This window comes from Lepisosteus oculatus, chromosome 3 (genome assembly GCF_040954835.1).
Source record: "Lepisosteus oculatus isolate fLepOcu1 chromosome 3, fLepOcu1.hap2, whole genome shotgun sequence".
NCBI lineage: Eukaryota > Metazoa > Chordata > Actinopteri > Semionotiformes > Lepisosteidae > Lepisosteus > Lepisosteus oculatus.
In genome coordinates this window covers 71,945,009-71,969,122 of record NC_090698.1, presented here as the reverse complement: position 1 = coordinate 71,969,122, position 24,114 = coordinate 71,945,009, and the positions used below count along the sequence as shown (strand labels likewise).

Sequence of the window (24,114 nt, the reverse complement as noted above, 5' to 3'; positions counted from 1 at the left end):
TACTGCACTATTGCACTGGAAATTCTGAACTGATGATATATAGCAGCAACCTGATTTTCCTTAGAGGTGCCTGACTCCTCTCCTAACCAGGTCCAAATAATGTTGTTGGAGTGCCAGTGTGGAGCGATAGGTTAAGGCTTATGATCCTGATGACTGGAATTCATGGATCAAGGTTTCAAACTCACGCTGTACCCTCAAGAGAGTATTCGACATAATCTACTGTGTGAATGGGGGTACGAATCAGTATCGGAATAAAAAGGAAAAAGGGTATTGTAATTGCCTGAAACCAGTAAGATGCTTTGGATAAGAGCATCAGTCTAATGAATGACAGAAAGCTTTTGTTCTCTAAATTATGGTAAGATAATGGGTAGAATGTCAAAAGCACAAAAAAAGTAATTTGTTATTATGAAATAAAGAACAAACTACAAACACTGAACAAATAGAGTAATAGAGTAATCTTGTGTTGGTTGATAGACTGAAGAAAAAGAAAATTGTTGCAATTTAGCATTTTTTATATAATGCCTTTGTTATCTTTCAGATTGTGATTTCCTGAGTGACAGACACAATTAATACATTAGGTTTTCCTAAAACCTAATCTCTCTTTATGTCAGTTTCTTTTCATAAATTTCCAGACCAGGAAGACCAGTAAGAGATTTTAATAGCTTTAGTTGCTAATTTGACAATGAGCCTCTCTCTGACTTTGAATGACTAATCTCTCATGCTAAAGGAATATGTTTCTGTTTGATTTTGGATTGGCCATGGCAGAATACTTACACCAGTATCCACCAGTCTCATCCCTCCCCAGCTTGCCGGATCTGATGCTAAGCTCATCCAAGGTGGCTTGACTTCAGACTACAGGGCCTCATTGTAGAGGAGGGGAGACTTTTAGGATTCTTGATCCAACTTCAATAGGACTTTGCAGACATCGTTTCTCATCTTTTTATTTCTGTCACTCCTGCACACCAGGAAACTGCATCCTGATTCTTTGAGCTCATGGAAAAGTTGCCAAAGACTGAAAATCTGCCATTCTGCAGGTCATATAACTAATACAAACCAGTCAAGTACAAGTGAGATGGGTTGTCTAGTCCAGAAACTAAGTTAATTATATATTGTAGTGTCCTGGGATCATTTATTACTACATCCGACAGACATTTTGATTGTTGAAGATGACAAGTCACTACTTCTTTTAAGACAGGGCAGTTGATTTGATCACCTAATGAAAATCAGAAAGAAATGTTAGAGTCATTGTTCTTGCAACATTTCTCATGTCCTTGTGATCTGGGGAGTGTGAGGAGGAGGAGATGGCCCAGGCATATTCCCTTCACAGGGCTAAAGGCTCTTTGAAGAGATGACATCATATTTTCTTGGCCCCCCGCTCGAGAAAGCTGAGCTGCTCTATCCAATACCCCTAGAGACCTAATGGGCAAGATGAGTCACATGGCCCCCTTTCATTTGTTCTCATGCTCGCAGTCAGACACCAGAGGCCACAGTCAAGCCTGGGGCCTTGAAGCTTTGAGACAAACGTGTGGACTGCCATATCACTGGGCTGCCCTTAAATACTTATGCGCATGTTGGCACTATAATGATGGAACAAATAAATAAGAGAAATGATGGTCATATGGTGTAAGATATAACCTATATAATGTGTATGTTATATTCAGGAGTAGGACAATTTTATTGCCATTTATATACTGAGCATCAGAACAATCAGATCGCCATATTTAGGAGAAAAGGTATAAGGTCTGTGGGTTGGGATGCATGTTTTTGAAGTTATTGCGATTAATTTTATGACTGACTGAGTGACTAGGACTGCTGCATAAGCTGACCGGGCACAGGTGATGATCTGATTTAACCTGTTAAAAGTCAAGCCTGGTGCGAATCAAGCAAATCAAAGAAAGGAACCATGCTCCTTGCTTTTCTTCCAGTAATTTGGAGCACAATCTACAGCAGGGGAGGCCAGTCCTCTTCAGTCATGAGTCAAGATTTTGTGGACACCACTCTGTCACGAAACCGATACGTGGAATAGAAGGATCCTTATGCGTGACCGGAATCCCACAGGACACAGAGTAGCTAAGGGGCAAACCAAAAGACAAAATCCAAAGGCTGGGTCGATAAGGGAGGCAGAGGGTCCGGTAGCGGGAGAAATCCAAAACAATTCAAAGGCAAAATCCAGAAGGCGAGGTCAAGAGGCGGAAGCAGAAGATTCGTAACGGGAGATCAGTCAAAAGGTTTGGAAACATGCACTGGAGAATACTATGAAAGGCTTCTCAACAGTGAGCGTGGGAAGGTGTGCGAAGGGGGTTTAAATACTGAAAGGAAAGGGGTGTGATTGGATGATTGGTTAGGGAGTGAGAATTTGAGGAATCTGATGCATGTGAGAATGTGCTGGGTTCAATCAGGGATGAGATTGGGAAGCAGAGGTTCCGGGAATGTAACGTCGTTTGCGAGGGAGAGTGTGGGGCGTGACACACCCTGATGGACGTCAGTGAGTGTGAACGTTGAGCTGATTGCTGGGTGAAACAAACCCATTAATGGGGAGGCCTAAGTGTGATGGTCTGGGCAGGAGTGTCTACTCACTACTGAGCCTCACTTGTAGTGCTTGATGACAATGTGACTGCAAGGCGCTACATTGATGAAGACCTGGGACCTAATCTTGCTGCTCGTCCGGGGCAACATTCCAGCAGCACAAGTCAAGCCCCCATCCTGCTTGTGTTACACCAGTTTTCCTGAGTGGTGAGAATGTGAAAGCTATGGTATGGTTGCCCAAGTGTACCAGGCTTGCAGGATGAGCTGGGACAGTATGTGACAATCAGGGATCAGAGACCAGGGAACAGGCCTACTGTATACTTGTCAGGGCTCAACAAGAGAACCTGAGACTGGGGCAGATTCCCACAAGACAGCATGTGAAGCATGTGTCCCAGATGCACAGCTTATTGCTGCCAGCAATGACCACGCTCACACACGACTAGCCTGTGACCTTCACAGTAGTCCCTCTGTTGATGAGCCCTATTGCTGTCAAATGTCAATCAGCACAAATAATTTACCTACATCATATCTGTTCAATAAAATTGCACAAAACTGATTTGGTCATTTCCCTGATCACTTTTTGAATTGTTTGTAGTTATAAGTCGCTTTTGATACTCTGTATATTAATGTGAAAATTTATTTTACTTTGGTATACTTGCATCAACGGGCAATTTGCGTTAGACATCCATCATACGTGTGTCACTTTTTCATATAAATAGCCCATAAAAGTGTACTCTGTGCACCCGGAACACCTTACTATTTTCATTCTTTCCATGGATCATGGAGACCTACGAGATAAGCATGAGATTTTCTTTTAAGATATTGAAAAAAAACTCAAGCGCAAGTGAAATTTCCCTTACGAAAGAGTTATGAAAGACTCTTTTGTCTGCACTGCTTCATGCATATGGTAGTACATGATTACTTTTTATTACTTTTTTGCCTAATCTAGAGATATTGAAAAGAATATATTATCCTGCTATGTAATGCCTTCTAAAAGTAGGTGACAAGCAGCCAATTTATCATCACTTCAGTGGAATGCCCATCAAGAGCAGAGGGAGACGGATGCCATTTGCTCAGTATCACTGCCCCTACTGCGTTATGAAGAATAAAGACTTCATTAGAATATCTTAACGTTGTCCACAACTAAAAGAGACCGTTCATGAGAACAAAAGCCACAAGGTTGTGATTAGTGGTTGAAAAATGAAGGAGAAAGAAGATGGAGGTCCCACCTTCATTTAACTCTTAAATTTAACCAGGCTTCACAAGCTCTTGTCCAAGGCCTACGCTATACAGAAAAGCGCCTCACTTTGAAATAGTGGATAAGAACCAGACTGAAAAAGAACTCCGCCGTCTTAATGATCTAACACACAATCCCAGTGCCCCCTGCCTCAGGGGGAAAAAAAACGACGGAGGATCACTTTCTACGAAGGGAGCCCCTTTTCTCAGGTCGAGCTGCTTATTTTGTATCTGTCTGATTTTTTATTGAAATCACAGAGGCTTTGTAAGGAAACAAAAAAATAAAAAAGGCACAACAGTTATATAGTATACCCCCCCTCCCCCCACCACCACCTTCTGATACAGGCAGGAGATGAAAGAGAAGGGAAAATTGCTTTGTTAAAATAGCGCTAGACTATCTGATCCTCTGGAGCCAGTCCCCTCTGTAGAGCCTGAAGCTTTTCTAATAGCTGTTTATTAGCCATCAGACGACAAGCATCGCGGCCCTGTAGCTAGGCATCTCCCTCCCCGACGCAGCTTCTGTAATTTGCAGTTGCTCTTTTATTGACTGCGGGGGAAAAACCCCAAGTAAATAAAAGTAACCTGATCGGGGAGTCACTAATAAGATCTGTGTTTATCTTGCCAACCTGATAGTATCACTCCTTGAAGTACTGGATCTCCCATCACATGCAGACTGTCAAGATACATTGGCACTGCTCTTAATCACCAAGATCAGAACGTGCCTCTAACACCTTCTCCTTCACTCTCCGGCTCTGTTTTAATATTTATTGTCTCAGCTATGCGTCAGGCTGCACAGCCAGCAGTCAACCCCATTTATCAAGCAGTCTGTCTTAAAATAGGGAGAATTTTAATTTTGTTTCTGGGGAGGTAGTCATATCAAAAGGCTATGCTCTAAGAACAATTACCGAGCAAAGCCATTGATTGTTCTATTTTTAACTCATTTGCAAGCTCACCAAAATCGCTTCGCCAATTCAAAGTCAAACCATTAACTGCAGACAAGGTAAGTACTGTAACCAAGAACCGGATGCTTGCGGAAGTGTGCACAAGGACAAAATCAAACAAAAAAGAGCCCTACAGCTAAGCTATTTTTCCAAAAAGAGCAGGTGTGCAAACAGGCCAGTAAAATATTCAAGAGGTATAACCAGAATTTCTATATGGCACAGCCAGATGGATTGTTAACCTTTCTTCAATAAATACTGCACTTTAAATTCTGCCCAAACGATGAGTTTGCTAGACGTCCAGCCAGCTATGGGAAAAAGATCAAGGTGTCTGTGTGCAGTTCAGTACTGTTACATCACATTGCATAGCAAGAGCAGGCAGTGGTGCAGTGAGTTCTTTCCCATGAAAGACAATTATTTTGGGAAATATCTTTCACTTCTTTTCTTTTTAACATTTATACAGGAAAGCTTCAGAGGAGTCCATCAGAATGGATAACAAGTGAGCATCAGGTCAACCAACGAAATTTTAAAAATAAGAATGAACGGAAGTGCTTCTCCTACATACACTGCTGCGGAATGATCTGCTCAGACTGTGGTCATGAATTCCACACAATAAGCGGACATCTGAGTCATCAAAGAGCCCAACACAGAAAAAAAACAGAAAAATATCCACCATTAATCTTGCACAGTGGCCATCTTAAATAACAACAGATAGTCATTAGGACTGCAAGAGATTCAGCCATCCTTCTTTTGCTTTAAATCCAACTCCCAAAAAAAAACCCCAATAAACAGGAGGAGATGAAGCAAATTGCTTTTGAAGCAAATTAAAAATGACAAAGTAACTTTTGTTATAATGATGGTGCCTCCTGGTATAAGCTCTGATGACATTATTTTGAAATTGCTTAAGCCTGATTTTTGCTTTTGCATAACAATCAATATCTAGTATGAAGACGTGTAAAGAAAAGCTTTACAAGCCAAAGTGTTGCACGAAAACCCTCTAACTGTAAGTGGTGCCGCTGTTGCCCATTTCCTCAGCCTGAGATGGAATCACTTTTGTCAAGACGCCTGGGTTAATTCAGAGCAGGCAGATTTAAAGGGAAGCGTGGTAACCAATCCCAAAGCATGTCACCCATTCCAAACACCCTGTATATATCAAAACATAAATAGATAAATACATACAGTGCTCATCAATTATTCAGTGCCACTTCATGTTTATGCAAATTGCAGAAAAACGGGGCATGTATGCAAAGGGTTATTCTTTATTTTTTAATGCTGGCAATCCCATCCAAGCAGAATACCGCCAAATCTCAACAACAGCCCTGAATCTCGGCACAGAAAGGAAAAAAAACCCAAACAATGTTGCTGCTGAAATATTCATTGTGGAGAGAAAAAAGAAATACTTACCTGTTTCAATGTTTTCTTTGATTCTGGTTTATGCAGGTTTATAGAGGAGATGATAACACGACACACAGGAAATAAAACTGTAGTGCCATGGTGATATGCAAATTAATGACTCCCGCTGAATGCAAGGACCATTTATTATTCATAAATTACTCATGTTTATGCAAATTGGGATATAAGGACCTGAGGGGGGGGGGGGGCAGCCAGGCTGAGCATGTCTCTTGGTGGTACAGCAAACATTTCATTGCCTTTTTACCTTCTTTTTCTCAGAATTTCGACTCCATGATTAATATTTGCCATCTTGCTTTTATATAAGACTGTTCTGAAAATTCTATGAATACAAGCTGATGTTTTTTCAGGACATATGAGGTCAGAATCACTTTTTAATCACAATTTGATTTTTACCATAAAACAGGGTGTCAAACAGAATTCAGTGCAGTACCGTGGAAAAAAAGATCATTAAAGGAGAATCTAGCAGATGATGCGATTTCAAGGCTACAACGCCATTTGAAAGGAGTTGCGTTATTTTTTAAACCAGCGTGATAAAATATATGACCACAGTCATCTTCGAGAGAGGGATACATGACAAAATGTATCAAATATTTAACCAAATCATAATTCTCTGCCAAACAAAAGAGACAGATAGCAGGTCTATACATGCCTGATTGTGTTGGCCTGTACAGAGCTGGCTGTGTGAGGGAGAAATTGACTTCTGCTATTGCTGTTTCCCGTACATAAATTATAAAAATACAGATTGGTTGCAATGGTGGCAGATAGTTATGTTTCATAGCAAACGCTAAAAGATGAGGCCACCATGTTCTTAAAAGAGAAAGCCTTAGAGGAATCAGGCCACTTACAAAATGGTCACTGGTGTTGCAAGCAATTGCCTTAAACTGCAGGCTTAAAAGGCTCAATGAAAATTTGCATTTTCCTCATGGACAGAAATGAAATCCTTCCATGCAGTGCACAGTTATTTTTTTTTATTTGGCTTCATTTTATGCCTTTTTTATCTATCATTAGGAAGTTTCTGAAATACTGTAATACCTTCAAAACATAGTGAAGCAAATGTAATAATACTGTACATACACACGAAATTTAATATGATGTACACGTTTCAAGTTATTAAAATAGTAAAACATAGAACATACTTGATTTACTATAATTTAGATTTGTTCTATGCAGTATATCAATATTATTGTTCATATAGGTTGGAGTAATGGCTCAAAATGATAAAAAAAACATGTCTGGATTTGTGTTTTTTAGACGGAAAGTTGGCAGACTATGTCTTCCACTGCTGTGTGACTGTGTGCTGCTTGAGAAAATAAATAACTTCAAATGAGTTGCTCCTTTCCCTGCACTGCCAAAGGTTATGAGTGTCAGTGGGCGTCCTCCCAATTTACACTTCTTTACCAAACAGCAGCTTCTGCGTTGGCCCCGAGAGGAGTTGGCAGAATGGCCTCGTTGAGTCTCATGACTAAAGTCCTGCAAATTGTCGAGGAGCCAGCTTGTCCACAAACAGCACTTTCCTCTTTGTTTCTAAGCGAAACCAGAACACATTGTTTTATTTGACCTCGCGTCCTCCCCATCTCCCTGTCTCTCTGTTTCTGAGTCAGCCAATGAGGGGTAGACTCCCAGCACTGCCAGCCTCCTCCTGCTCAGGCTGAGACGGCACTCATTACATCTGCCTGTCAGCCTCCCAATCAAAGACCCATTGGATGCAGAGGGACTGTTTTTCTGGCTTGGCAGTAATTACAGTAGGAGCACATCATCATTAAAATGGGATTTCTTATCCCTGCTGCTGCTCATTGTGGCTTTTATGCTGGAGAGTAAACTGACAACAAAAGCAGACGCCTTGAACACTCACACACCTCGCAGACGTGTGCTTTCCACACCTCTCCCGGGCGGCGATGACAGTCCCTGCCTTTGCCACAATCTGCCATGAATCAACCCCTCTGCCAGAAAGCAAGAGACTACAGTGCTTCAAACCAGATAATACTTCAAAGTCCAAAAAGACGCACTGGGGACCCTTTGGAGAAAATACAGAGATATTTAGATCACATTAAAAATGTACAGCTCCAAAATGTATCCAGCTTAAAAATGAAAGAATGTGAATCTTGAAATATACGTGTGGACAAGCTGAGGAAAAAAAAACGTAATTGGCATGGATAAAAAAAAACCCTGTGAATTGCAGATAATTTCTTCCCCTTGTTAGAAGTCAGTAGAAGCTTTAATAGCTTAAAAAAAGAAGTGCTTTATTCACAAAATATTTTCAAATCATAAGTTCTAATGTACTTAAATCATGAATTTTGGACTCTTTGATTACGCTGTTTCTGTAGAGTCTGTATATAAATTATGAAACATAAATTATATGATGCCATATACTTGCAGCCTAAATCAATGAAATGTCAATATATGTGTATATCTTACTTATGAAACTGATTGGGGGACCATTTGCACAATGCAATTAGAAAAAGTATGAAATACAAATAATTCATACAAATGATTTTGTCCTATTCTAAAAAAGTGGCAGAGTGTAACTGAGTATTTAGTGCTCCAAATACAGCCACAATTTAGCTAGAAGGGCTCGCTGGTACAGTATGTCCATTTGCTTTGTGTACAAAGTTGATCAGAACAAAAGGAAGCACTTCACGAAAAACTGGTTTGTGAATAAGTTCATGAAGTTACATGGAAAACTGCTGCGGTGATCAGGGGAATTGTTGCTGTTTATTTTGGAAATGTACTATTTTGATCAGTAATTACAGCATTAACCTGAACTAATTTCATGTTCTTATGTGTGTGACCTGAAGTTTGTGATCACCCTAAATGACCAACCAAGTTCAAGTAATCGCCTGGGCCTTTGGACTAGGGTTTTGTTCACATTTTGGTGAATTAAAGTGGCACACGTGGCACTTTGAAGCAACAGTTAATATTTGTTAAATTCCAACAAATTCTAAACATCCAACATTAAAACATTTACATAATTAATATGAAAGAAAAATGACACTATCGCATAGTATCAATCATAGAAGTACTCAAACCCTTTATTGTGGTAAACCCAAATTATTTCAGGTAAACAAAATTAGCTTAGTGAGTTACACAATTTGTTGAGTGGCCTCTGTCTGGGTTCAAAAATAGTGCTTCACAGGGTTATTCCTCTCTGAGCATGAAGAGCATTCAGAACAGCTCATAAACACCAACATGTACAAAGGTAAAGATTAGGAGAGGGGTAAAAAAAAACATTTCAAATGACTCTTTTGAGGATTCAGATTGCACAAAACAAATCAATAAACACAAGGCAGGATGCACTTTGGTCGGGACATCAGTCCCTCAGTGGGCCCACTGGCACAAAGACACACACTCACACCAGGGCCTGTTTTCCCAGATGCATATTAACCTACCAGTATGCTTTTGGACCCACGCGAACAAGCAGAGAACATACAAACTCCACACAGACAGCACCCCAGGGCCCCAGTGCAGAGAGGCAGCGATGCCACCCCCTATTAAGTTTAAAACATTTCGTTGGATCATTTTGTAATTTCACAAAATTGGACAGCACAGTACAGGTCAGGAGTATGCTCTGTATATTGAGAATAACTGAATTGGTATTTGGAACTATGATACCCTGCAGTGCAGTGTCAACAACCTTAAAATATATGGTTTTGCACTAATACTACAGTCTAGATAAAATGCATGAAATGGAAATTATGTCTAATAATATACTGAGTTTTAACTGTATATTTCACTCTTCATCACATGCTGTTGTAATCTCCATTTCGCATTTCATAAGGCTATAACAGAGTGGGACATGCATCTTCTCTAGCTCATTTGGTTTTCAGCAGCTAACCGACTGAAAAGTTCACCCGTTTCTTTACAGAAGCCAGGGTATCAGCTTTGATAACGGGGCTGGACAGCTTGTTCCAGATCCCTACAACCCTTTGTGTAGGAATCGCCACCTATTCGTTGTTCAACACTAAACTTTCCACCCCGGCCACTATCTCCATAACCAGGAAATCTCCATATCTAGGTAAAACTAAGCAAAGTAGCAGATAAGTAACATTACAATAATGTTAACTCTCCGGATATGTTCATATAAAATCTGTAACATGATTAAAAAAAACATTAGAACCCATTCTTCAGTATAAACAACGTAAGATAAACAGTATTTTGTAGCGCAGATGGGTGTGCGGCTGTACTCGGATTTCTACGGTACTACTGAATACGTCATCATAACTGGAAGGACCCAAACGTTGCCTGTAGTTGTGCCTGACGAGTTAGTGGGAGTTTTTCTTAGGTTTGATGTAGTTTAGTTGCTGAGTTTTTTATACTAGAAACATTATACTGATATTTTTGTTAGTTAAAAAAGGAAGCGCAAATCAAAGTTCACGTCGCCATTGATACAATTATAAAAGGTAAACGCTTTTGGATTTTTAACTATAGCTGCGAAAGCAAAGTAGACAAAAGATTCTCGTCTTCGGAAATTAATGCACTGTGGTGTTTTTCCTAAAATGAATTCCACGCATGATAGTTTTAATAAGGCTTATTGTTATTAAAATTTAAGGTTTTAAGCGATGCATATGGAAAATGTAGTACTAACATCGCAGTGATCCAGTACGTAGGACATGATACTTTGTTGAATTAATATTTATATATAATGCAATGATACGCATTAATTTGTACAGCAGAACTGATAACATTGAATAGTTGTCCTGTTGGGGCTTTTTGTTTTGAAGGTCTTTTTTGACATGCCTTCAATCTAGGCATTGAAATATTTCTAGAGTTCTGTACTCTTGCTATTTGGTGAGAAGCGGTCAATAAGCTTTATGTTTTTATTGGTCTGCAAGGGCAACGAGGAAGAACACATCAGTTAAAATGTTAACGGACTTTACTTATAGTTCTCAGTTTAAGTAAATTAAAAGGAATACGACACGCCATTATTTCCTTAACGACGTACTGTGGTGATGAACAACGCACCTTCTCAAGTTTAAATCCGTGATTGTCTGCCTTTAGCTACTCCTTTACAAAGTTGGAGTCAAAAATTGTTCTGCCGTTTGTTTTTCGATCTCCATCGTACCCGTTGCCTACTGTGTTTATATACCTTATAGGAAATGTATCACAACAGCTCTCAGAAAAAGTACTGGACTTTCCAGAATGAAGAAGCGATGGACAAGCTGAGATATCAAGCCAATAAGAAATTCGTATCAAAGGTCACAGCGAGTGGAAAGGTAAAAATGCATTATGAATGACAAATGTGTATTAAATGAATCTGATTATATCGTTGAAATAAACTCACCAACACCTGTGGCAGCTCTTAATTTAGTATCTTTGTAGAGCATTGTATGGCACCATTAAGTCCCAGCTGTTTAAAGAGCTTGTAAGGAACAAACAGGTTAATTCAAAGTATTGGCTTTAATAACCGTAGCTTGTTCTATACTCCCACAGTCTATGGAACTAACGAAGGTAAAGAAGTTCCTACTGTTTTTGGTGTAAATGCGCTTCCACGTTTTCTCCCTGCTTTGTGGTTCACCATTCATTCTGAAGACATCTGCTGAGTTGAACTTGTCAATGTCTTTGAGGGTTTTCAATACTTGCCATTGCAATGACTTGTAATTATCTTCGTCCAAGAGCAAAGTACTTTCCTCATGTTTGCTCTAGTTATGACCAGCTGCAGGTGGTCGCTGACATTGATCTTTATGTCCTCAGAGAAATGCCCCTCTCTCCACATGGTGCAGCTTGAGTCCTGTCGTGTCCCAAAGTCTCAGTACCATGAGTCCTACATTGGGTGTTTAAGACTCAATATGATACCACAATATGATGAAAATATAAAGAACGTGCCTGCTGTGCTCAGTAAAGCTTTTCTTTTTATTTAATTCATCTTAAAGACGTCAGTTAAGCCTGCACAAGATAGCCAATGTGTGCCTGTGTTCAGGTCAGAATAGATCCTCGCAGGTTGATTCAGTTTTCCTCTGCATAAGTGGAACAACCTGCAGAACAAGCTGAAACTACAAACCACAACCGTCTAGGTTGTATGATTTAATGTTTTCTGCCCGATATTTGCACTTCTTAACACAGATTTGACCTGTCAGTAATCATTGAGTATTTTCTTTTTCTGCGATGCGATAAGCTTGTTTTTTAGGTTATTATGAATTAGAATTTGTTCTCAGCTGCATTAGCTGGTTAAATAAAGGCCTGTTGCTGTCTTGGGTGAAGATGAAGCTGCAGGTACCTGCAGAACAATGTCATTGTGGTTTGCTTGAAGAATGTACTTCATTGATGCTGAAAGCACAGCATGTGTGGATTTAGGTTCTATGTAATGGCAAATTGATTTGCATTACACGGTGTCTTTCTAAATCTGTGTTCTGTTTTGTCTGTAGGCTGGAATAAATGAATCCTTATTTCTGGATCCCAGGGAGGAAGATGTGATATTTAAGCATTATGAGAAGAGGCTTCTGGACTTCTGTGCATTTTTTAAGCCAGCAATGCCAAAATCTGTTGTGGTAATTCCTACATATTCCAAACTTCCATGTAATATACTGTAGTACTTCAGCTAACAGTAGCCGCAGTACAGGGCTGAATTATTGTATTGAAGTACAGCTGCAGTGAAGTTATTTAAAAAAAACATATAGGGTTAGAATGTTATATTAAAATGGTGTTGCAGCCCAGCAAGTAGCTTGTTTTAAAGTTTCAGATTTTGTTCATTACCTTTACAAAATTAATATTTAAGGTGTGATATAAATTAGCAATGCAGCGGTGACTAAAGATTTTCATCTATAACATCTTAATAACAGTGTCTGTCGGGAAAGTTTTTTAATAATTGCTTTCGTTTTTTGTACTTAGGGCACAGCAAGTATGTATTTCAGGAGATTTTACTTGAATAATTCAGTAATGGAGTACCATCCACGGATAATCATGTGAGTACTTTGGATTTGTCCTTCTATAGTATTGTTCAACAATTTGTAATAATTTGTAATAAGTAGATATCACATCAACTGTAAACTGCATTGTTTCGTATATTTAAATTAGATATGAAAGTCTCACGCTTAAAGATGATGAAAAACTTTTTCACAAGAAAAAAAATAAAGAAAAATCATTAAGGGTAACTGCAATGCTGTTTTCATATTTCAGGGTTAGAAACGATCAGCACTGACGAGTGCATTTCAAAGCAGAATAAAGTCAATGTGCACAGTAACTTGTAAAACTTCCAATTTACGTAATTAAGTAGACAACATGTCCAGGTCTGCACAGCGCCATGTCCTGCCATTCAGAACGAGGCAGCAAAACGCCCTGTGATGTGAGCGGCCCTGTGACATTGTTTACAAGCAGGCTTGTGAATGCATCTCTTTTAATCCAGTAGAAATATTGATTTCAATTTTGGGATGGTTTTGCCAACAAATACTACTTGTTAACTCGCCACGTTGGAACATTTCTGCAGTGAAATGTCAGCTGCACAACCTGTATTTATTCACTCGTACATCACATTGCATTAATCGTTACGGTGACTAGTGAGCAGGAAGGGCTGCATCTCGTCGCAATTCATGGGAACTCGAATGCGAGTTTGCGACTGCATGGTGACTTACAGTATTTTCCCAAAGTTTACCATTTTGTGCTTAATTCAAAAATTGTAAATGTTTTCCGTAACGTCAATGAATTTATTTTGTTACTGGGTTTTGATAACCGGTCCAAGAAATTGGGACTGCAGTTCCCTTTAATCTAGCTTGTTTGGTAGTTAGTTGCTAATTAATCGGATGATCTCACACAGCCGTTTCTTGAAAGAAGCTAGGATTTGGGCTTCACAACATGAATGGGTAGCATGTTCCATACTCACTTAATACTTTGAGTAAAGGATTGCCTCCCACCATTCCAACAACAGTAAGGGATACACAGAGTATATTATATATAATATCCTTTTTTAACTTTGCTTGTAATTCATTGTAGTCCTTTTCTTTAACTGGATCCTGCTGTTTCTTAATTTGATAAAACACTTTTCTTTTCCTTGTATTTATCTTAATGGGTTTGTTAAATTATTTGTGATAGTGTTGTAACCTCATTTTGGAGCGTCATGCAGAATCTGTTTAAAATGTTCCCATCCCTTTTCTGCGGGTTTCATATCTATCTGATCCCATTTTACTTCTCTTAAACTTTTGTTCTTTCAAAGTCTGCTTTATAAAAATTGTAAACTTTTACCGTGGATGCAATCGGTACAGTTTCATACAGTTCAAAGCACACCATATTATGATCTCGGGTCCCTGATGGTTCTCTTATCTCTGTTTTGCTGCACTCTTGGTTGTTTGAAAAGACCAGATCTGTACAGTAGGTACTCCAACAAACGGGATAAGAAAGGAGCCATTATCCATGTCTATCATTTCAGTTCCTCCCACTGACATTCCTGTAAGTCTTTCCTGGTCTGCTGGGAAAGTGACTGTATATGTGTACATCTAGAGTGTCCTATTCTGTGCTTAAAATAAACGCTTTGGACTCGGGTAACACAAGTTTTAGCTTAAAATGGTGGGAAAGATGATAAGGTCTCAACACCATTCTTTATTCCTATGTGTGCAGTGCGTGTCTCAGTGATCTTTTGCATTTTGTACGCCCAGGCTAACCTGTGTGTACCTGGCTTGCAAAGTGGATGAGTTCAACGTCTCAAGTTCCCAGTTCGTTGGCAATCTCCGGGAAAACGCTGCAGGCCAGGAGAAGGCACTGGAACAGATCCTGGAATATGAGCTGCTGCTCATTCGGCAGCTAAATTTTCATCTTGTTGTCCACAATCCTTACAGACCCTTGGAAGGTTTTCTGATTGATATAAAGGTAAGGCAAAAATCTAACGAAATTATATCAATCATATTGATATTGTTCAGCAAATTGTATTAATTGTGTTAAATTGTATTAATTCTATTGTATTCACTTAAGCAATAATCAACACTTTTAACAGTGGGTTAGAGGACAAATTCATAATTCTTTTCAGCCACACTTTCAGCCCATACCCCATGGGGGAGTAAACGCAGATGTGAATTCAGAACAAATTGGATCCATACACAAGCTTTACCCAGAGGTACACAATGTACAGTCTGTCGGTCAAAGGAAAACAACCTGCCTGCACCAGCTACCTAAAACCTTTAATCAAAATGCCTCTTGGAGCAAGGAAAGCAAGTCTGCATACAACCTGTAATTAATGATGCTTAAAACATTCCCCATGCGTGCAGGGCAGGTGGTTTGAAGGGTGTAATGTTTTGTCGTTTTGGTTTTTCCAGACAAGATACCCAGCCATAGAAAACCCAGAGGTTTTCAGGAAGGCAGCCGATGACTTTCTGAACCGAGCCACTTTGACAGACGCTGGCCTGCTGTTTCCTCCATCACAGATGGCCCTGACAGCTGTTATGAATAGCGCTTCCCGGGCTGACCTGAATATGGAGAGGTTGTTCCATTAGTCTGAGCTCTGACTATTGGCCGAGGGCACTGCGCGTCATGCAGTTACTTACATTATGAGTGTTCGCTGACAAGGCCTGTTGCCTGGGGTCAAACAGAAACGGCGCTAAGTTTCTTTCTAAATTCTTTTAAAATATTTTTTAAAAAGTTACAGGCATGTGGGATATAGGTTTTACAGCTGCGGTTGTCTAGCACTTAGTGGGAAAATCTGTGGGAGATCCTTTACGTCATGAAGAGTAGCACTTTCTTCTTCCTCTCCCTAATTTTTATGATCTCACTTCAACTCCAGTTGGAATCAGAAATGGGCAGGATAAACAAGTTCCTGGTAACAAATTTAGTAGGTTGTGAATTTATATTTTTAGATATATTTAAAATATGGAAGTGTTCAGTTTTAGCCTCTCTCTCACAGGTAGGTAAGCTCTCTTCTATACAGCTGCTGTGCTCCTGGAGTCACATGAGTCTTCAGCTTCACCTCAGATTCGCATTTTCTTCATAGACACTGGGCACAGCAGCAAATTTAAAAACAGCAGAACACAAAACAACTCAAGGGATAAATGGGAAAATGTGGTACATGCAGTTGTGGCATGTCTCTGCTAAGTGAAGTTAAATGTAAGTGCTGATGCCGAAGTTCTGTGTGTGTGTGTAGGCAGGCTGTAAAAACAGAAAATCAGCTGGGGTCAATTTAAAGGGCGGCATCTGTAAATTCTCTGTGGCAAAACACATTCTGAAAGAAATTTTCGTTTCAGCCACGTTTTCTGTGAAATTGGACAAACCATTGTAATGTAAGGAGTCACAGTGCAGTTCAGTGAAGATTTGACAGAGGTTTATCTCGTCACACAGAGAGCTCCCAGAGATCAGACTGGCAGAGGGATTTTCTCCCTATGCGACCTTCATATGATTGTCCACAAACATCCTTTTAGATTAAATAAAAATCCTCTCTATGTAGCCTACATGGTATTGGAGAAGCACATGTTTTAGTATCAATAGATTTACAGTTAACCTCTGATCCTTCCTGCAGACTTCCCTATATATGAGACGACAGTCTGCTTGTTCAGCCTGGCTGTCAGATTCTCAGTGGCAACAACAGGTGTCTGTACAGCATCTCTTTCACACAAGAAAATCCTGCACATGGAGCAAATCTTACAAGTAGAGACATCCGCTAGAAATTATCCAGTCAGATAGTTACTGTGCTTTGTGGTATAGTTGGTATGACAGAGGCCTTTGACATTCATGCCATGCTCATGAAATGTTCATTCATACAATTTAATCTTGCAGGAAATGTCGATGGGTATGATTTAATACTTCTGCAGGTATAGATCATTCATATTTAACCCTTCTCCTTTCAGTTATCTTTCTGAATGTATGGGATTAAAGGATGACAAGGAAAAACGTTTGCAGCTGATAGATTCAATGAGACGTAAGTAAGCCTAAAGAGTAATAACGCAAGAATTATGATAGGTCATAAACCCTAGGATTTAAAGGAACTTTATAGTCTTTTCCCTCTTATGTTTGTTTTTATATGGTATTGTTAAATGTAAGATACAACTCTGATATCTGTCTTTATCTCTGCCAGATATCTGGCAGAGATCTGTTGTTCTTTGGCAGCCCATCACCTTATTTTTTAGTTTCGCATGGAAAGACTGGAATATACAGGGTTTCCTCTGTGGAAATTAAACTCATTGTGGTTTCTCTGTGATTTCAAAACATTTAGCTCCTATGTCACTTTTACCACTAGAGGGCAACATTTAATACAGTCAAGACTTTGACTTTCACATTAAGAGGTTTTAAATATTATTATTATTATTATTATATTTATAATAATTATAAATATTACACCTGAAGAAGGCTCCATGGCCGAAATGTTGTGTTCTCTTTCTTCTTTTTTTTCAGCATGGAATAAACCTATTACTTGTTCCTTTGCAGCCTATGCATGCTGACGCAGCTACCCACCTGAAATATTATTATTGTTGAAATAAGGCATAATCTCCTTAAGCATGGACAGTTCAGCCCCCATCAGTAAAATTGGAGCTATATTATGGAAGTTTAACTCTGTGTCATATATCAATTTTGTTAAAATAGCCTTATAAATGGAAATTCTATTGATATTTAAATCTTCAGCTACAGCTTTTTTCAATTTATGTTCTGTGTGATTAATGTGGTTTGATTTTTTTTTACTTTTTTTTTTACTTATATCAAATAACCCAGCCCCCCTTGTGACAAACCTCTTTGTGATAAATGAATAGTCAGGCTTTGTTGACAACTTAGAATCTTTAAATTTGCAAGTTGTTTTTCTCTGTTAAAAGGTATTAAAAACCTGGTAAAGAAATATGAACCCCCCAAAACAGAAGAGGTCAATGTTCTTAAGCAGAAGCTAGAGAAGATCCATGCTGAATTTGTAATGAGCACAAACTCGTAAGTATATTGACTTATGTGTTTCTTCTTTTTCTGGTCATGAGGGGGCATATCTCAGTAGCTGATATGTAGGCCTGTGTTCCTTTTACACACATGCAAAGTGATTTGACACATCTCAGATTTACTCAAACCCCTGTTGCAATTTGAAACCTGATAGCTCTACATATTGGATAATGTGTCCTGTTGAAAACAAATCAAGATGTTTTCTCAATAGCTTTGCACAGAGCAAAGTCATTTTTCACAGTGTTTTATGAAGGCTTATTTGCACCACAGTCATTAGTATTGCGTAACGTTCTGACGATGGCTCTGATCATATTGACAAGATGCCTGCTGTAGTGTGCTGTGAATTTCTGATATTTCTACAGGAGGATTTGTCACCATTCCTCCAGACAACTGTTCTGGTTACAAGTGTGATTCAGATACACTTGTCTCCTGTCGATTTGCGGTTTGCCCTTGGATGTGGCTTCTTCTTGCAAAAGGTGTTAAAATGAAGTTGCTGTCATTCCATTCAAAGAAACCAGAAACCGGTTGCAGAACAATAAGCATCTGTTGCTTTTTTGGTTCTCAGAAAAAAAAGAAAAGGATATGAAGAGGATGGCCATGTGGGAAAAGAAAAACATGTTGAAGAGGTAAGTGCTGAATTACTCAAACAGCACCCAAACTGCTGTTACTGCGTGCACCGCAGTTACCTGCTCCTTCATAAATATCTAGAGCACGTGCCCTTTTATCGATATTTAAAAAAAATATTAAAAGACAGTGTTGGTTGCTGCATTTTGTAAAAGCAGATGTCTGAAAACCCTGATTTCCCCATTAAGCAAGATTTCCTTATTGCTTAATGAGCCGTGGTGACTGCGGTCTTTAACCACAGTGCTGTGTACATGATGTTCTCAATAAAACATGTGACAATAGTCTTTTGTAGATTCAGTCTGTATCAGGTAACAATGAGTGTTGTGTGCAGTATGTGACACACATCGCAATATCGAGGGTATTATCTCACACACTGGTCTCCCAGCCAGTGAAGGTTTTTTTGTCACAGTGCAGGCTATGCTCTGTGATCCAGATGCCTGGGTGTGTATAGGCAGTGAGGACTCTGTCTTGACTCCTCACAAACAAACTGCAGGCTTGCCGTTTGCAGGAGAGGTGAGGGACACGCCCGTCCTCCAGGTGGTGCTGGAGGACGGGTGTGCTGGTACAGGGCTCGGGTGCCTGTGATGTGTTAAAAGACCAGTGGCTTGAATGGGAGTGGTTTGGAGGAGCCTGCCTACAGGTCTTCACGCTCTCGAGTAGGGCGGTACAAATAATGATTCCAAAATCAGTCATTTGGAAATTCATAAATCCGGAAAGATTTGAAGCGAACGCGAGGGGAATGTGAACGTGGACCAATTTAAAAAGTTATTTCTAGGCATCTGCTTGGCTCAGAAGACAGCTTTGTTCTCCATTTCAAAATATTTTTTTTTAAAAAGGCTCGTAGTGTTAACCACTTCATAGATGTGTTGTATAATGTTAGAAAATTCCTGGACGATTGAAAAATATTTCCCATTGGCTCGTATTGATGTGTGTAGCACCGTCTTTATCATATAAATCCGCTTTTGAATTTGTGTATCTAGATAGATTACTATCTTTTTAATTTTTCATTGAAATTAGTTTGTCTTTTGGGTTATTCCAAAACGGGAAATCCAAAATAAGCAGCACAATTCCAGAATCTTGCATTACATCTATGCAGTATTGGCTATCATCCATCCAGTGGAGGGTTATATGTTCAGACCACTCTTGAATGTGGGACTTGGTTTCTTTAGTGTCCAGAATATTGGTGGTGTTACTGAGACAGTGCAGTATCCCTAGAGAATGATCCTTTTTCAGCTCAACGTTATGATAGAGTAATGCCTTCTTATCCAATAAGGTTGGACACTGTTCTGAAGCATGCTAATTGTGCAGTACTCCAGTACTAATTACCCCTTATTGAATGTTTGATTGTTGATAATTACTACAGTATTTTGTCTTCTGTGTTTTTGTAAATTAACCTACAAATAATACAATCTGTCTGTTGTTTCCAGGAGGAGTGGACAGATGAGGAATTTATGGATTCTCTTTAAGAGATGGGTCTCCTTTTAAACATTTTCCTTCCAGGTATATATGGACTGGAGAGTTCAACATCTTGAGGACTTGACATTAATGTACAGTGGTAAATAACCTGCATCTGTGGGAATAAGAAATGCTTTTGTAAAGCACTGGCAGAAGTAGTCACCAAAACGGCAGTTTTATTTTTGGTGTTTAAAATTTTACTTCTGCTGAGAAAGGATGTAACTTTTTTCATGTTTTTTTCAATATTATTAATAAATTTTTATACATTTTTCTTTACAGTCCTGTAAGACCTGTATGAGTTCTTTAGTGGTGCATACTTGAAGCACACTTGTTTATAGCTTTTCTTTTTGCAGTGCTATAAGTAGGCTTCACACTCTGGATAACAGTATCAGCTGAAAATGTTACAGTGATTATAGATGTTGTAAAGCATTATCAGGCTTTCTTCACCATAAAGGGAAACAATATACATGCGATGTATGTTAACATGATGTGAGTTTCATAATTATAACATCTTGTAGTCTGCCTCCTAACAAAAAACTAACTATAGCAAAGAGACTGTTTCCCATATTTACTGCTTTGAAGCATAGAGCTTTTACTTTTGTTTGATAATTTATTAAATTAACCACAAACTTAAAAGTTTTATCTGAATTGTGTCCTTGTAATCACCTCAACTCAAAAACAAGGGGGGAAGATCAGATGGAATGTATTCCTTTTTCAAATCCAAGAAATCTGTAGGTGAAGAACAGGAATTTCAAACAGAAATGTGATAATGTAATATTCTAGTTTCAATTCAATTCAACTTTATTTGTCATTATACTTGCACGGGTGCATAGTATAGTGAAAAGTGTTTCTCATTAGTCACTCAGGTGCAGTATATAAAATAGAACAGAAGTCAAGACAATAGACAGTAACACAATAACAATAACAGTGTAATCAAAACTGTGCACATACGCAGAGAAAAGAATACAAAAACAGTGCAAAAATAATACGGTGATTAATAAATATGACAACTAGTACAGTTTAAAGTACAATTTCGGCTTACATTCGGTTGTCGTGTGTGTAGTGGTGTTGGAGTACAGTCATTGTGGGTACAGGAAGAAGTGAGGAGAGATCATGGCATGATGGGAGGGAGTGGGGGCGTCACCAGCTTGACGGCTCTGGGGAAGAAGCTATTTTGGAGTCTAGTTGTGTGCGACTGGAGCGTCTGGAACCTTCTGCCAGATGTTCGGGGGAAAAACAAGTTATGACTGGGGTGAGTGGGGTCAGACATAATTTTGGTGGCTTTTTTCAGACTTCTGGTGTTGTATATTTCCTGAATGGATGGTAAGGCACTGCCGATGATGTATTGGGCAGTTTTGACCACCCGCTGCAGTGCCATACGGTTGGATGTGGTGCAGTTGCCATAGCAGACTGTGATGCAGCTGGTCCGTATGCTCTCCACCGTACATCTGTAGAAGTTGGTGAGGATCTGTGGATGCAGGCGTATTTTCTCCAGCCTTCTCAGGAAGTACAGCCGCTGTTGTGCCTTCTTGACGAGACTGGAGGTGTTGAGTGCCCCTGTGACGTCCTTAGAGATGTGAACACCTAGGAATTTTAAATTATTCACCATCTCCACCACAGTCCCTTCGATGTAGATGGGGGAGTGGACTTTTCCTGTCCCCTGAAGTCAACGATCAGCTCTTTTGTTCAAGAGCTGGTTTCAATTTGGTTTCAATAACTTTTCTCTGCATACTAAGGAAATATTAATACATTCACAAGTATCTTTGTTATATGACATGAGTTAATCAGTTTTAGCTGCCAAGAACAACCTTGGAGCCTTTTGAGAAGAAGATAATCTTCTGATAACACAAGTAATCTGTACAGTTTCTCTGTTTCAACTGTGTATGGCACAATATTCAGGAAAAAGCAAAATATTCATATTCTTAAAGCATATACAGTACTCTAAGCAGCAAGGATACATATAACTTGCCCAAAAAGAAAAAGACTACAGGAAACAAGTACATGGATCACAGCTGCTAAGAGTCTGAAAAAATAGATCACCAGCCTAGCGCAGCAGTAACAGCATCATGAAAATATTCTGCATTATTTTAATACCTCTTGGGTCTTTCTGACTTCTACTATATTCATCACAAATCTCTAACAATATCTGGTAGTGATGCCATTGCATTCCTCTTTGCTGATGAGTGATGTGTATTGATTGGCAATTGAAACTTACTGGAAATGTTCCTCTCCATGGTGCTGTCAGGAAGGACATTGTTGCTGTGGCAGACGGGCTTGTACCTGTTCTGCATTGTGCATGCGGTTTGATACTGTCATGTTCTTGCGTCTTGGAAAGGCTTTACTTCAGCTGCACAGTAATGTTAATTAATATTATCTAATTGTACTGTTTCAGCAAGCACTAACACTTCAGTACAAGAGTCATGCTTTGCAGTTGCCTTGTAAGGCAGAACAGTTTTAACCTTTTTACAGAGTTGTGAACCATTTAATTTCCTATCCTGCAACACAAGCAGGCTTCCTATTTTCAAATGGCTTCTGCTTTATCACTTGCCAGAGTACCTCCAACCTGCTAAGAAGTTCATACGCATCGGACGTCCTTTGCATAGTGAGAGGATAATAGGAAGGGCTGTCACTGACCCTGCAGAAAAGACATTCCACATCTTCCAGTAATGACCGACACTGTCCAGCTTAAATCTGAATTGCATTTTATATGGCTTTGAACAGCTCTCAGTTGGGTTCTCAAAAACGTAATGCATCGGTGACCTTAGATGGCCCATATCACTCATTGTGTAGTGAATTCCCACTTAACATGATCAACAGGCCAATTGCTAGCATGTTTTACAGCTATGACAACAGCAGTTGTCTACTACTGTGTACTACTTCTACATAACCACTCGCCATAGCACATTAACTTTATATCCTGCTTGGAGCAGAGTTTATTCTCAAAGCTGTCTTGAGTTTTTTAAAAAAAGCCAAACTTTTACACATTCTTCAGAGTGGGTGCACTCAGTGTTTTAATAGATGTTTAATAGACCAAGAAAGGAACGGTCTCAGGCAAGCCTTTAGGTAATTCAATTAGGAGTCAGATACCGTTCAACCACAAAGGTTTTCATCAGAGGCAAAAAGTACTTGGAAAAAGACTAAGTGTTACAGCACAGTTTTTCTCTGGGAAGGGGGCTGGCTAGGTGCTGTCTCAGGGCTTTCTCTTTTCCTCTGTTTACCTTTCCCAAATTTACATCTCTGCATTGGTTTCTCTCTCCCTTCTTTTCAGGCATGTGTATTTAACATTCATTGGTGATTCTAAGTACCCTTGGTGGTTTCCTTACCAGCCTCATGAAAATACCAAGATTGTCTTGGTTAGTCAGATGACGTGCCTAGCCCTCCCATTTCTTTTCCTCATTTATTGTCAAAAAGACCTTTAACAAAATTCAGAAAATCTTCACCATGTGGACACAGCTGAAGTCAGTATCAATTCCACATAATGGAGCTACCATCTTCCAGAAACATTAAAATACATCCCTAAATCATTAGCCCAAACCCAAAGTGGTGCAAGAAAAACATTGTTGATATGGGTAGCTTTTCAAAAAGATATGTAGGGGGATTCATAATTAAAAATATCAACTTTGCTTTGACTCTCAGAAAGATACTCTTAGGTTATCTGTTTATATACAGTAAATGTAAATGCAATGTAAAGAGATGCACTTTGTTACAAGAGAAAGAGATTAATTTGTCCTGTTGGTCTGATCTTCACAGCAACACTGATTAATCTTTGAATCAATTAATCTTTTCACAAGTCCTTGGACAGGATAGTATTTAAGAAGTGCTGAGAGAAAGCATATTGGAGAATTACTAAATGTATCTCCTTGTACCACTGTTAATTGCTGTATACAATTAATCTACTGCTGTTTATGTGCTGCATTCCTGCAATTATTAAATTCCTTCTGCTTGTGTTCATTCCGTCTTTGACTTTTATTTCCTCGCAACTGTGTACATACACAGGGAGATACTTGGTTCTGAATTCATCCATGGAAATCCTTGTATACCTTCAAAGTATAAGTCACGTAAGCTACCATAACAAAATTATACAATACAAATTCAGTTC

General features: G+C 39.2%; 1 protein-coding gene and 1 long non-coding RNA gene across 2 annotated transcripts in view; one reads left to right on the top strand and one right to left on the bottom strand.

Annotated features, from left to right (window-relative positions):
• Positions 1–6,191, bottom strand: part of LOC138237744 (uncharacterized) — an 87,160-nt gene extending 80,969 nt beyond the window's left edge. The window contains exon 1 of the long non-coding RNA XR_011189113.1: positions 6,105–6,191. This is a non-coding gene — a long non-coding RNA (uncharacterized lncRNA). The remainder of the gene's footprint in view (positions 1–6,104) is intronic.
• A 4,151-nt stretch (positions 6,192–10,342) lies between these two features.
• Positions 10,343–23,966, top strand: ccnh (cyclin H). The gene is made up of 10 exons (XM_006626511.3): positions 10,343–10,510; positions 11,204–11,323; positions 12,473–12,595; positions 12,936–13,009; positions 14,693–14,903; positions 15,347–15,510; positions 16,868–16,938; positions 17,825–17,933; positions 18,502–18,562; positions 19,988–23,966. The coding sequence occupies exons 2-10, from the start codon at positions 11,207–11,209 to the stop codon at positions 20,024–20,026; spliced, it is 969 nt and encodes a 322-aa protein (XP_006626574.1). The 5' UTR covers positions 10,343–10,510; positions 11,204–11,206; the 3' UTR covers positions 20,027–23,966.
• Positions 23,967–24,114: the final 148 nt, after the last annotated feature.

Excerpts from the sequence above, each read along its gene's own strand:
- ccnh (XM_006626511.3), top strand. The coding sequence starts at position 11,207 with ATGTATCACAACAGCTCTCAGAAAAAGTACTGGACTTTCCAGAATGAA. Across the intron at positions 11,324-12,472 it reads AGGTCACAGCGAGTGGAAAG|GCTGGAATAAATGAATCCTT; the intron begins GTAAAAATGCAT and ends TTTTGTCTGTAG. Across the intron at positions 17,934-18,501 it reads TTTGTAATGAGCACAAACTC|AAAAAAAAGAAAAGGATATG; the intron begins GTAAGTATATTG and ends TTTGGTTCTCAG.